The sequence below is a fragment of the Arachis hypogaea genome, chromosome 20 (assembly GCF_003086295.3).
Source record: "Arachis hypogaea cultivar Tifrunner chromosome 20, arahy.Tifrunner.gnm2.J5K5, whole genome shotgun sequence".
In the NCBI taxonomy this organism is placed as follows: Eukaryota; Viridiplantae; Streptophyta; class Magnoliopsida; order Fabales; family Fabaceae; genus Arachis; species Arachis hypogaea.
Genome location: NC_092055.1, coordinates 122,614,388 through 122,628,188, shown reverse-complemented (window position 1 = coordinate 122,628,188; position 13,801 = coordinate 122,614,388). Strand labels below are relative to the sequence as shown.

The following is a 13,801-nucleotide window of genomic DNA, read 5'->3' as shown; positions in this document are numbered from 1 at the left end:
GCAGATGATCCTCATCTACTTAACTCAACTAGGAAACAAATAATTTCAACAGATGGACATTTGTCCAACGGTTATGCCACACCTTTATAATACATATGTCCTCGTCATCACGTAATCGATACCTAAATCAAAAAACATAAAATATTCTCAAAACCTCAACTATAATACAAAAAATACAAAAATAAGAATCACAACATCTACAATATACCTTTTGTAAAATAAAACGTTATCTACTTCAGACGGATATCGGTAGTAAATTTTTTTCACTCTTTTCGTGTGTTGTTGCCCAATGGAATGTAATATTAAATTCTTCAACGTTGTTAAACTGTTGACTTCGGGTGCCATATATACAATTACTAGTTAAGCAGACCTAAATACGATACAACATTTTTCATCATACACTATTTTACCATCATAATGAATGGATAACAACAAAATTTCAGACATTGTAAAGAGTTAATTAAAAAGATGAGCAATATCAAAGAGAAGAATGAGAAACTCGTATTGAGTTTGCACTGGTATTTATGGACAGGGTGGGTTAAAGTTCACCGGAGAATGCGACAAACCTTATTAATATAATGAGGTTCGTCGGACAGTATGGCAAACTTGAGTGAAATGCAAAAAAAAATATATTTCAAAAATTAAGTTCGGATGATTTTTTTGGGAAAATAATATTTTTTTAATTTTATAGTAGAAAAAAATTTCTTTCCCCTTGCCCTTGCTACTTCCTTTTTTGGGTTCTTATTTGGCCACTTTTTCCCTTTTTGGTCTGGAAAGTAGAGGAAAGAAGTGATCCTTTGCTAGGGAGACTAAGAAAAATGATATATAATTTTTAATATTTTCTTTCACTTTACTAAATAATTAAAAAAATAAAAAAAATCATTCTCATATACTACTGTGATAATGAAGTGTCTTTTTTTATATTTCAATAATATATATTTGATAACACTTTTCTAAAAGTATTATTAAATAATAAAAAGTATTACTTTAATTTTAGTATTATTTTTTAAAATATTATAATTACTGTAGTATAAATATATTAGAATAATCTTATATAAAGAAAAAAAGTTTAGAAATAGTGAAAAAAAAGAGACAATAAGGACGAATAGAGAATAGAATGAGGTAATGTGCCTAAACTCCATCAATGTTACATAGTCGATCTTAAATCTGAATTTATCTAGAATTTAGAATTTATCTAAGATCTAGATAAAGAAGGAGAGTTGTATTAAGTTATTAATGGCCAATATAAAAAACTTTGTCAAATTTCTATGATAAGAACCAAAAATAATATTGCACTAAAACTAAGTCGTTGTCAGGTGTGTTACTTCTCCCAATTGTCAAATGAGCAAGAGGCACTGTATTGATCAAGGTGATAAAAAGAAATCTACATATAAATAGTTTCATTATAAATATGATATATAATAAGACTCATCAATAATATCTAGGACTGGCAACATGTACCTTATCCGCGGGTACCCAATCTGACTCAACTCGATCGGGTAGGATTGCCTATTCGACCTACTATAGGTAGGGTTGCCTACTCGACCCGCTGCAGGTAGGGTAAGGTGCAGTGCCAGTTTGCTTGCAGATAGGGTCGGGTGTAGGTTCAGGGTATACAAGTGAACCCACGACTTTTTTCTTGTAAAAACTCAGAGTAACCACTAAGCTAATCATTTAAATTACTAATTTAGTATGTTTGTTATTTAAACAGTAATGTTATAAGAACTTGAAGTTAGAAGAAGAGTGACAAGACATTTATCTTTTGATCTGAGGGTTACTTGAAACTGGTCGCTTTTGGGCTTAAACGTGAGGTCCAAATGCCTTTGAATGGTCTGTCTGACGTCTTCTCCAACGAGGATGAAACCGTTCGAGTTGTTTGTGAAGAGGTGAGAGATGGTACTTGCAAGGGACTTTGATGCTTAAGTTTTTAGTAGTTGGGTCCTGAATATACCTAAGAGTTTCAGTGTATTTATAGTAGAATTGATAACCACCTTTTAAAGTAGTTCCATCTTTGTTGGTGGGTGATTGTTCCCCTTTTCTAAGAAAGTCGTTGAGATCTCCCTTCTAGATGAATAGGAGATATCTTAGGAGTCAGTTACTTTTGGATAAGTAGAGCCAGACTCTTATCGCTGTGTCCGACCTCTATAAGGTTGGGTAGATGTGGACTAAACCAGACCTCTTAATTGGGCCTTATTCATTTTGGGTCTGGCTGTATTTTTGGGCCATGGTATGAACAGTTCCCCTGCTTGAGTCCGAGCTTTATGAGCAAGAGGCTCGGGCATTTGTATATTGGATTGGTTTCTTGTATGCTAGTGCATCACGTCGGGCATCCGCCTTTCTTCGGGTTAGGTCGGGTATTCGACGTATTTTATGAACTTGAGGCGTTACGTCTTTTTGTAGTTATTTGCATGTTTTTTTACGGTTACTTTGGTAACTGTGCATGTCATAAATAAGGGGATAAAATTACCCTTTTGTCCCTGGTATCTTATAAATACCCAAATCGTTTCTCTTTCTTCTTTTTCGCTTCTTCTGAAACATTTTTTATCATCACTCTCCCTTTCTTCGAGCTTTTCATCTTCTTCATTGCAACCTTTTCAAGATTTCTCTATCTAAACTTTTGCTTCACGTGTTCCCTGGGAGGCTTGGAAAGTTCGTGTATTTGCTGTCTCATGCATTCTTTCCACTTCGTGTTCTCTCAAGGTTGGTTCTTTATCCTTTTGAACTTTATTTTTTGTATTCTTATGTTCTGGGTGATATGCTTCTGGTACCATCTTTTTTATGTAAGTGATAACAATTTCTTGTTGGTATGCTCTTCGTGATTGCTTTGTTGTTTTTCTTTTCTTGAAAATTTTGTTTCTTTGCTGTGTATTTGCGTGTAGGTTTTTGCCTTGTGGTGTCTCCCGAATGGTGTTATTTTTTCTTTCTAGAAATGGTGTCATTTCAAACTTGTAGTGGTGCTATTTGATGATTTGGTTCATAAGAGCTTTTGAGAACTTTGAAGTTCTTGTTCTTACTGTTGGAAGTGGTCTGACTTCTTGTGGCTTTATTGGAATGTTTCTATTTGTTTTTCCTCGCTTGACAACTTGCCAGTGATGATTTTCTTTTATGTTGTATTTGTAGGTATAGCTTTATGTCTCGTTCAGTAATACTCAACATGTCGTCTAAAGTCCCGTCTCACCTAGATTGGGTAGATATAACTGTTCTCTCTGCTATCCCTGTTTTTGATAATGAATATGCCGAGACCTTCTGTAGACATCATAGGTTGTGTGGAGATCGAGAAGACAAGAGTAAATATGAGATTGTAGTCGCCGATCCGGATGAGATGATTTGTTTCCTCCGACTTGACAAGTCGGAACGTCACTTTATATATGTGTATGAATGCTTTTTTACAAAGTTGGGGGTTAGCCTTCCTTTTTCTGACTTCAAGTCTGAGATTCTTAGACTTTGTAAAGTTTCTCCTATTCAGCTTCATCCCAATTCTTGGAATTTTTTAAAAATTTATCAACTCTTCTGCCGTGAGCTCAACCTCCCTCTTTCTTAAAAAAATTTCTTTTATCTCTTCCAACTTACCAAACCATTCAATTCTAAAAAGTAGAGCTGGATCTCCTTTCGAGCTCTTCAGGGGAGAAAGGTCTTTGCCATTTTTGATGATTCTTTCTATGATTTTAAAAATTATTTCTTCAAAATTCGATTTGTCGAGGGTGTCTGACCTTTATTTCTGAATGAGAGGGATGAAACCCTTTTTAGTTTATACTGGGAGGAGTTCTCCACAGTTATTAAATATAACCTTGATGAATTGGACAAGGTAGAAAAGTGTAGAGTTGCCATATTCTAACAGTCTTGGGGCTGAGCTCCCAATCTTGACACCAAGAAATTCTTACTAGGAAAGCCAAACCATGTCCATTCTGAGCTAGGTAGTGTTTCTTTTGCATTTTGTAGATACTTCTTTGTTTTTAATTTGTGTGTTAATGCAATCCGACTTTGATATTTTGGTTTTTCAGAAAAGATTACTAGTAAGACAGCCGCCCTGAAAACTCTCTATACAGCTAAAAAGAATATTGTTGCCCGAATCATTCAACTGAAAGAGGTCGGCGAATCGGGTGATCTCCCTTCACCCTCTAAGTCAGATTTAGGTGCTTCTGCATCAGTTAAGGTTATTTCCGATCTGACTCCCCTTCCTCTAACACCTTCTACTAACTCTGGCATTCAAACAATTCCCCTTGCGCTTCCTTTTCCCGACCCAAAATCTAAAAAATGTAAAACTTCTAAATCAGGAAGTGTATATGAGCAAGGCTTTGATGCTGTAGCGTTTTGTAAGAAACACATCCTTCCTAATAATTTTATAAGTATGGACGATATTTCTATAAAAAACCACCTTCAACTCTTGGCACGGGGTGGGATAAGGACGGTTGGGGTATGCTTGGCTTTACTTAGCAGCTTGAGGAGACTCCCCTTGGTGCCACCTAGCGCACTTTGTCCGATTTGAAAGCTGAGGTGGCATCTTTGTGGGAAACTAAGCAGGAGTTGGAAAAGGAGAAGGAGATTCTTGTGTCCGATCTTTCGAAAGCTCGAGAGAGGGTGAAGCAATCAGAGGCTGCTTGTGCCATGGCAGAGAGTTTAAAAAAGAAGGCTGAGGAGAGTTATACCCAAGTTTTTGGGGAAAAGATGGACTTGATAGATGAGGTCGTCAAGTTGAGGGAAAGATATGCAGATCTGGAGGAGATTATAGCACATGGGATGGGTGAATTGGTCAAAAATTTGAAGGCCCAGTTCCGAGTTATAGCTCTCGAGGCGGACCTCTCCCTGATTAATCCCGACATGGTCATGGTTTATGGGAAGATTGTTCCTCCTCATGAAGATGAGGAAGATATTCCCATGGAAGATCTGAAGACCTCGAACACCCGGGTTGAGAAAGCTTCTCAAAGCTTTCTAACTCGATTGGATGATGAGCCCATTTCTTCTCCGACCCAGTTTGCCGAAACTCTCCTGCCCTCCTCAACTCAACTTGAAGAGACCTCCAACATGACCTCTAGTGAACAGGCTTCCATTCTTTAGCTTTAATTTGTAATATTTGATGGCTCGGCTTGTGGTTTCTTATGAACAATTTATTTTGTAATAGTTGTAGTTGAACACTTTATAATTCGTTTTGTAGTTTACGTAAACACTTTTTTCCACAATTTTAGTTTGTGGTAGTTTTCATTAATGAATTTTATTCTTATCATCTTCGCTTGGGCTGGCTATAGCTTCGTAACTTAGTAGAAAATTTTTGACAAGTCACTCGGTGACTTTCTTTTGGCATCAATTTGGTCAAATTGTTCCAGATTTTCAAATCTTGGGGGATGTCGGCCAGTGTAGGTCAGACACTGCATTGAACCTTTATTTTGCGAGGTTGAGACTGTGTGTTTCCTTAGTCGGGAAATTAATTATGCTCCGACTTTAAGTAATCGGTTTTATCAAGTTATTTATACGATGCGTTTTAGGCTCACCTCTTTTACCAACTTTTAAGTAGTTTTGATGAGGTCGGGTCACGATCTGGTTATATAACTTCTTACACTAATTTGGACCTCGTCGCTTCATCTTGCCGACTATATAGGTCGGGCAATGATTTTCGCGATTTTTCGAGCTTAAATTAATGGGTGTTAGTGGAACAATCAATGGAATAATGAACTATCATTAATGAGAAAATGATTTATATAAGTTATCTTGCTACTAAGAAATAACTCTTAGCCCTTGCTATGGTCCCTCATTAAAACCCCCTCCAGGAAAATCCTTCTCGAAAAAAATCATGAAATCAGAAAAAGGAGTACACCAGGGAGCAAGGTACACTTTCTTGCTATGGTCCCATTTCAAGTTGCATACGTGCCACGACCTTGGGAGTTCATTTCCTTGTAAGTTGGACATTTTAAAGTAGTCCTTTCCCAAGACTTCAATGATCTTGTAGGGCCTTTCCAGTTTGTAGCCAGCTTCTCTTCCCCGACCTTTGTGTTCCGATATCATTTTGAATTAGTGTGAGGTTGTTTTTGGTGAAGCTTCTTTTGATACCTTTCTTGTTGTATCTCATGGACACTATTTTCTTCAGTGCTTCCTCCTTTATCCGAGCTTGTTCTTGGACTTCTGGAAGGAGGTCTAACTTTTCCCTTTGAGCTCGAACATTTCCAACGTTGTCATCGAATCTAACTCTTGGAGACTCTTCATTAACCTCTATGGGAATCATGGCTTCTACACCATAAGCGAGTTGGAAGGGAGGTTCTCCAGTTGTTGTATAGGGGTTGTCTGTATGCCCACAAGACTTGAGGGAGATCCTCAGCCCATGCACCCTTCGCATCTTGTAGTGGGCACTTAAGTCCGGCTAGTATGACTTTATTTGCAGCTTCTGCTTGCCCATTGGCTTGGGGGTACTCTACCGACGTGAATTGGTGCTTAATTTTGAGGCTTACCACTAAAATTCTAAATGCTGAGTCGGTAAATTGAGTGTCATTGTCTGTGGTGATGGAGTGTAGAACTCCAAACTGGGTTACAATATTCTTATAGACAAATTTCTGACTTCTCTCGGCCGTGATGGTAGCTAGGGTTTCTGCCTCGATCCATTTAATAAAATAATCATTTCTGACTATTAAGTACTTTACTTGTCCGGCCGCCAAAGAAAATGGACCGAGGAGGTCTATTCTAAGCCCTATTTGGCTAAGGTGAAGTGATGTTGATGAGCTCTTCTGGAGGTGCCACATGGAAGTTAGCATGCTTTTGCAAGGCGAACATTTTTTAACGAAGTTGGCTGCCTCCTTTTGTAAGGTCGGCCAAAAGAAGCCAGCTCGGATCACTTTCTTAGCTAGTGACCATGCTCCTAGGTGATTTTCGCATATGCCGCTATGGACTTCCTTTAAGATTCCATTAGTCTTGGAGGTCGGGATGCACTTTAGTAACGGTGTAGATACTCCTCTTCTATAGAGAACGTTGTGTACCAAGGTGTAGTTATGTGCTTCCCGTATGAGCCTCCTTGCTTTCCTTTCTTCTTTAGGTACAATATTGAATTTGAGATATTCGATAATAGGAGTCATCCAATCCAAGTTTAGATTGGTGATAGTCAATGTGTTTGACTTGTCGACTTCTTTGACAACTGATGGTGTGTGGAGAGTTTCCTAGATCAAGCTTCTATTGTTGTCCCCTGACTTGGTATTGGCCAATTTAGAAAGGGTGTCAGCTCGGGTATTGGATTCCCGAATTATATGTCGAACCTCTGCTTCATGGAATTGAGTTAATTGTTCCAATGTTTCTTTCAAATACTTCTTCATGTTGGGATATCTAGTTTGGTAGGTCACATTCACTTAAGAAGTTATTACTTGAGAGTCACTGAATACTATTAACGTTGCTCACTACAAAAAACATGCTAATTTGCAGGAGTTTTTTTTGGATTTGCGGCGGTTTTGAACCCCCGCAAATTGTGTTACAGCGGTTTAGTAAACCGACAAGGTTAGGTGTTTTGCAATACAATTACGGAAATTTTTTCAAAACAAAAAAAATTATGGTGATTTTTGCCCTCCGCTATTTGTGGCAGTTTGATGAATATTGCGTTGGTTTCCAAAGGCATCCAACAGTACTGTTTTACGGCAGTTTTAGTTCAGGTTGTGGGGGTTTTGAATCCCTATGAATTACTTAGACTAAAAATTATTTTTTGTTTTGTGGGAGTTGTAAACCATCGCAATTTGAGATGTGCTGCACAAATACAATTGCCATAATATTTACGTTATACATATGTATACACTACAAAAAAATGTTGGTAAAAATGGCACTAATTTTATGGCAGGTTAAAAAAACTGCCATTATGTTTGTTAATTTTGGCAGCACTAACTTATACCATAATGCTCATGGTTTTTGTGGCGGCTTTAGTTGATTGTGGCGTTTGGAACCGCCATAAAATTTGTTTTCTTTTTTAATTTGAGTGATGTTGGATACGAGAGTGTGATTAGTATTGTTGCATATGAGAACGTGAGGATGATGTCAATGTCGAATCCTAATTTCTTGCCGTTGTTCATCTTCCACTGATTTGTCTTTCAACTCCTCGCTGTCGCTCATTCCCTTGTTGTAGCTCATCTCCTCGCAGTTGCAAGCAACGCCGTTGTCGTTGCCTTCATTGAGCCTCTACAATTTGGCTTCGATCTGAAGACTTGTCAGCATTCATCGGAGCTCCGATTTCTATGTTTCTTCAATTCACAGATTCTCTCTCTCCCTGACGTTTAGCTTCTTCTCCTCGGAGCTCCGAAAAAACCACCACACTCACTACCAGCACTAAGCGCCACTATGGAAGGCGGCGGAGCAACGTTATTGGATGTTTATCAAAGCGCGAAGAAGCTCCTCCTAAATACGCGCAACTGCATGGAACGCCTCAAGCACCTCGACTACTCCGCCTCCTCTGATCTCTCCCTCTCCCTCTCCAACGACATCTCTCAGATCCAATCCCTATGCGTCCAGATTGATCGATTATGGTGCTCCATCGCCGCCAAATCTCAACGCGATCTCTAGAAAAGGTTCGTTCCGAATCATCCTCCTCCTTCGCCATTTTTTAACCTAGTCTGAATAAGTTCTAATCGAAAATTCTGTTTCTGCAACACGTTTGTTATTAGGCCATAATGCCTTTGAAATAAACGAAGTATATGCAATCGATGAAATAAATGCATGCAGTTTGTGTACAAAGTTTGGAATCTAGTGTTTTTTTCTTTTCTTTTCTTTTGCCAGTGGTTGATGTTGAAGTGGTTGCGCTGTGAATTTTGGTGCAGAAAAGTGGAACAGATAGCTGAAGAGGCTGACTCTCTGAGACAGTCTTTAGATAAATATAACATAAAAAATCAGAAACAGATCACAGAAGCTAAAGAGAGAGCAAAGCTTCTGGGACTAGCAGTATGTACTTGAATTTTTATCATGCTCTGGTTTTGGTGATTCTATCTATTACTGTTTTTATGTTCTTGCTTGATTTTGATGCATGCATGATTGATTTGATTTTTATTAATTTGATGTGGCAGAATGGGGATTCCAGCCATGTTTTGAGGATCTTTGACGAGGAGGCACAAGCTATACAATCGGTTTGAAACTCAAGGCTTGAGCTGCAAAATTCTACTACACTTGGAAAAACCATCCTTTCATTAATACATGGGAAAAGGGAACGCTTGGAGGTATCTTCATTCTTCCCTTGCCTTCCTTTCATACATTTAATAAGAGGGAGAGCGAATGTGTAGTATCTATGTTTGTTCATGTTGTCTTAGTTAACTTATGAGATTTACTAGTGTATGTTCTACAAATTTACTAGTGAATTAATTTTTGTTAATTAGAGATGGAGCATGTGTGAATTAATCATATCTTAATTTACTAGTTAAGATTCTGATTCATCAAAACAATTTAGTGATGAAGAGCTGTCAAATAAACTCTTCTGGAAAATTTTTGCTAATGTTATTAATGCTAACATTATTCAAAAGCTAGGCCTCTCTGTTCTAGAGAAGTTAAAGTGGGATGGGTTGGAGTTTCTAAATAAAATTGGCTCACAGTCACAAAATATTGCAGAAAATATATATATTCAGTTTGGACTTGCATTACCAGGAAGTACGGATGATAAAGATCAAAGAAGTGATAAGGATAATACAAGGAATAATGATAAAACAAGTGATCAACCTGCCATTGCTGTAATTCAATCTTCACTTCCAGAGGTCAAAAAAGCAACAGAGAATTTAATTAGACAGACTTATTCAATTTTAGGTGGTTTAATGCTTCTGACTACAACAATTTCAAAAATGAAAAATAAAGCACGTTCTTTGGAAGAGAAAGAAATCAAAGAAGATTGCACCAAAGTAGGAGGTGATGACACACAATATTCTATTAGTCTGGAGTTTCTTCCCACAGAATGGATTACTGTTGGATGAAAAGAAAGCTGAAGAGATGAGAGCACTTTTTTCAACTGCAGAAAGTGCTGTGGAGGCTTGGGCAATGATGACCACTTCACTTGGTCATCCTAGTTACATTAAGTCTGAGTTTGAAAAATATGTTTCTTAGATAATGCATTCACAGACACGTAGGTCTTTTCTTATCTCTTCTACAATATGTATGCTACATTGCTACTCTAACAATTGCAGTGTATCACCCTAAATACCATTTATGCAGATATCTCATTCAATATACTTCTTTCAATTAGCTAATAATTGAAACCCTCAGGTTGCAATTTGGCGTGATTCCACAGGAGGAGGTTGGTGGTTGTGTTTAGGGGAACATAACAGGTAGTTCTTGCAATTGCTATTTGATATGAAATGTGGTTTCTGGTATGTCTAAAAGATGCTTATATTTGATTTTTCAGTCTCAATGGAAGGACTTAAGAACTGATCTAATGCGTGACCAACTACCATGTTTATTTATCTCATTTTGGATGCTATATATGAACTGTAATTTGTAGTTTCTTTTTTGGCTTTGTAGTTTATTTTTTAGCTTTCTTTTTTGTAGTTTCTTTTTTTGCTTTCTTGAATCTATCCGGAGAATCTAAGGGCCTTAGCAGAATATTCTGAATTTTTACAGCAACATGATAGCTTATCTTTTGGAGAAGGTAATTAAATTTTTTGCCCTGCCTCTTCTTTAAGCAAACAAAACAAAATATGTACTGCCTTGCCTCTTCTCACATTGCTATTTATTATTTATTTATACTTCCACTTTGCACATTGCTAGATGACAATACCAAGCAGAAGCATTCAACAAAAGCAACAATATGTCTGCACCTCTTTCTCCCCCGGCAGGTTTGAATTTAAACCAGCCATTACCTTATGTTAGAAATATATAGAACTATTCATAATTTCTACTTATGAGTTTAAATTATAAAAGAAGATGATTTATGAAATCTTCACTTATATTATTATGATTGTTTATGTTTCAGTCTCAGAAAAGACTAACCGGGTGGGTTCGTTGAAAAAGAAACTGAGAAATTCTTTCAAGAGGAAGGGGAGGTGAAGTAGTAGCAAGGTTATGTCCCTTGAAATAGAGGATTTTCGTGATGTTGGTGAGGCCAAAATTGTTGATGAGTTTCGCCAAGCTCTCATTTTGAATGAGCTTCTCCCTTCCAAGCACGATGACTATCACATGTTGCTCAGGTTCATTCTTAGTAATGCATGCTACAAAGCTTCATAATAATGGAGGCATACAAAATTGAAAAAATAATTGTTAACGTGAAAGAATATTAAAAGACCATTAGAATTTATTATTCTTAGTCATCAATTAAAAATCAATTGGTAACTCCTCAATACACACTTTTTAAGAACTTCTTGCCAATATTAGTTAATATCAATAAGTATTTTCTAAAATGATTAAAAATTGATTTCATGTTGTTCTACAGAATACTTATTAATTTTTGTTTTTGACGCATGTTGCAGGGGCTTAAGAACTTCAGCAAACATGCCAGAGAGCTCATCACTGCCCTTCAGAAGATTGATGGCAACAACTATTCTGAAGTAAGTCCTTCCCCTGCTTTTGTTATAGTAAATATGGATTATAAAAGAGTTTATTTCTCGATTAAATATTTAATTATGTCGAAGTAGAGATTTTAATTTTAATATCATTAAATTGGGTCCTTCATTACAGACCTTGAGCCAAATGTACATCATCAATGCTGGTTCTGGATTCAGAATGTTGTGGAGCACTGTCAAATCCTTCCTTGACCCAAAGACCCCATCAAAGATCCATGTGAGAACAAAGATTGTATGCTAATTAATCCTCTTTAATTTTCTCAAGGAAAGTAGGATTTAAACTGAAATTACTTCTACATTTACAGGTACTTGGCAACAAGTATCAAAGCAAATTACTAGAAGTGATTGATGCTAGGTGAGCCATATAACTCATTATTACTTTTAATTCCATTTTAGTTTTTACACTCCACATTGTTCTTATCCATTACTTTTGCATTGATAGTGAGTTGCTAGAGTTTTTTGGAGGTACTTGTACCTGTTCTGATCATGGAGGCTGCATGCATTCTGATAAGGGTCCATGGAAGGATCCATATATAATGATGGTAGCTTCGACCAAACCATTGTTAATTGGTTTATTTGGTTTGCATTTTCATTTTTAGCGTTTTCTCTTTATAAGATTTTGTGAATAGAAAAACAAAAAATATGATGTAAATTCAAAAATCTAAAATTTATTATTTTTATTAATTTTTGTATTTATAAATATTTAAAAAAATAAAAATAAAAAATAAAAACTCAAACTAAATACATTTATTGAAAATTTAAGTTTTTGTTCATTTTTTAATCTATATATTTATTATTATAAAATTATTTTTTTAAAAAATTTAATCTATTAATTTACGGCATATTATAAGTTTTTATATATAGTATTTACTATCTAATTTGTATGCAGATTTACCGATGGTTCAGAATGGGTTCCACAAAATTTCAAACCATAAAATTGAGACAATTCCAGAGAGCAAAAATGAGGTATGATAGCTTTTTCTATTTTTCAAGTATCTTTCTGCATCTGTTCTATTTTTGAAATCGTTTCTTTGTTGTCTTTATTTTCATTTTGTTATTACTGAATTACAAAAGTAACGTAACCGATTGGCTTGTTTATGTCCTTTTTCTTTTATTCTGTGATGGGACAGATTTGACAAGATCATCAATAAAGAAATTTCTTCTACTATGGTTTATGTCTTTCAAACTCAAAAGGAGGTTTTTCTTTACTTAACACCCTGTATCTTACTGCATGTATGCTGTATTTCCATGCTGGAAATAGTATTATAACTTGTGTGCAAGCATTCATTGAGGAACTTTTGTTTTTAATTTCTTGGAACCATTAAGTTTAGTGAATGAAAACATCTTAGACACCTAAGCTTTCATTTACGTGATAAATATGAAACCAAATTCAGTACTTTTGATTCTTGTCATTTTTAGACATCATAGATATCATGGCCTTTTTTTGTTGTTCTGTTCCATCCAGTTACTGCCTAATTGTGATTAGTACTTTTAATTTAGTCTTGTCATTAGGGACATCTCGTGTCAATAGCATTAATTACCATTTCCAATAATCTTGACGTTTGGTTCTTTTTTTGTTAAACAGGAAATGTCATGAATTGCGACCTATTTCGACGTTTGATATCTGCATATATAAAACTTTGATGATTGAATAATTTCATATTAATAGTTTCAGATTCAGTTTTCTATCCTTTTTTATTGTGCTCATAATTATATTTTTGTTGTAGGGATTGGATCAAGAGAGTGAAATTCCATCACCAAAAGAGTTAAGAAGTAGATCTTTTGGAGCTAGCACCCAAGAAGCATGATCTTGCATGATAAAGATTTTATGTATATATATATATTGTAAGACGAATTATTGAAAAATGTTATCTTTGATACTTTGTTTTTGGATTATGACTCTTGATTTTCGAAGACCATGTATGAATTGAAAATCTTGTTATAATGTTTGATTTAAGGCTATACCTTTTGATTATTAATAGATTTTAAAGTTTGAGTTCAAAAAATGTCACTTCAAGTAGGTAATTTCAATCTCATTTTAAAAAGTATAAAATTGCCATCAAACTTAGGTAAAAACAACGGTTAAAAATCGCCATTTTAAACAAAAATGGTGCCATTATATCCTGGTAAAAACGGCGGTTAGAAACCACCCTTTTAAATGAAAAGGATGCCATTAAACCTAGGTAAAAATGGCGGTTAAAAATCGCCATTTTAAACTAGAAGGATGCCTTAAACCCTGGTAAAAATGGCAGTTATAGACCGCCATTTTAAACAACAAGACCGCTATTTTATTTGGTTAAACCGCCATTTTAACC

The 13,801-nt window shown here is 35.8% G+C and overlaps 1 protein-coding gene across 1 annotated transcript; it reads left to right on the top strand.

Moving 5' to 3' along the window:
* The first annotated feature begins 7,962 nt into the window (after window positions 1-7,962).
* Window positions 7,963-13,448, top strand: LOC112786262 (phosphatidylinositol/phosphatidylcholine transfer protein SFH12). Its single transcript, XM_072231220.1, has 15 exons — window positions 7,963-8,522; window positions 8,772-8,892; window positions 9,015-9,164; window positions 9,550-10,054; window positions 10,195-10,256; window positions 10,477-10,576; window positions 10,696-10,763; window positions 10,901-11,130; window positions 11,394-11,471; window positions 11,602-11,703; window positions 11,792-11,841; window positions 11,929-12,028; window positions 12,376-12,452; window positions 12,617-12,683; window positions 13,214-13,448. The coding sequence occupies exons 8-15, from the start codon at window positions 10,990-10,992 to the stop codon at window positions 13,292-13,294; spliced, it is 696 nt and encodes a 231-aa protein (XP_072087321.1). The 5' UTR covers window positions 7,963-8,522; window positions 8,772-8,892; window positions 9,015-9,164; window positions 9,550-10,054; window positions 10,195-10,256; window positions 10,477-10,576; window positions 10,696-10,763; window positions 10,901-10,989; the 3' UTR covers window positions 13,295-13,448.
* Window positions 13,449-13,801: the final 353 nt, after the last annotated feature.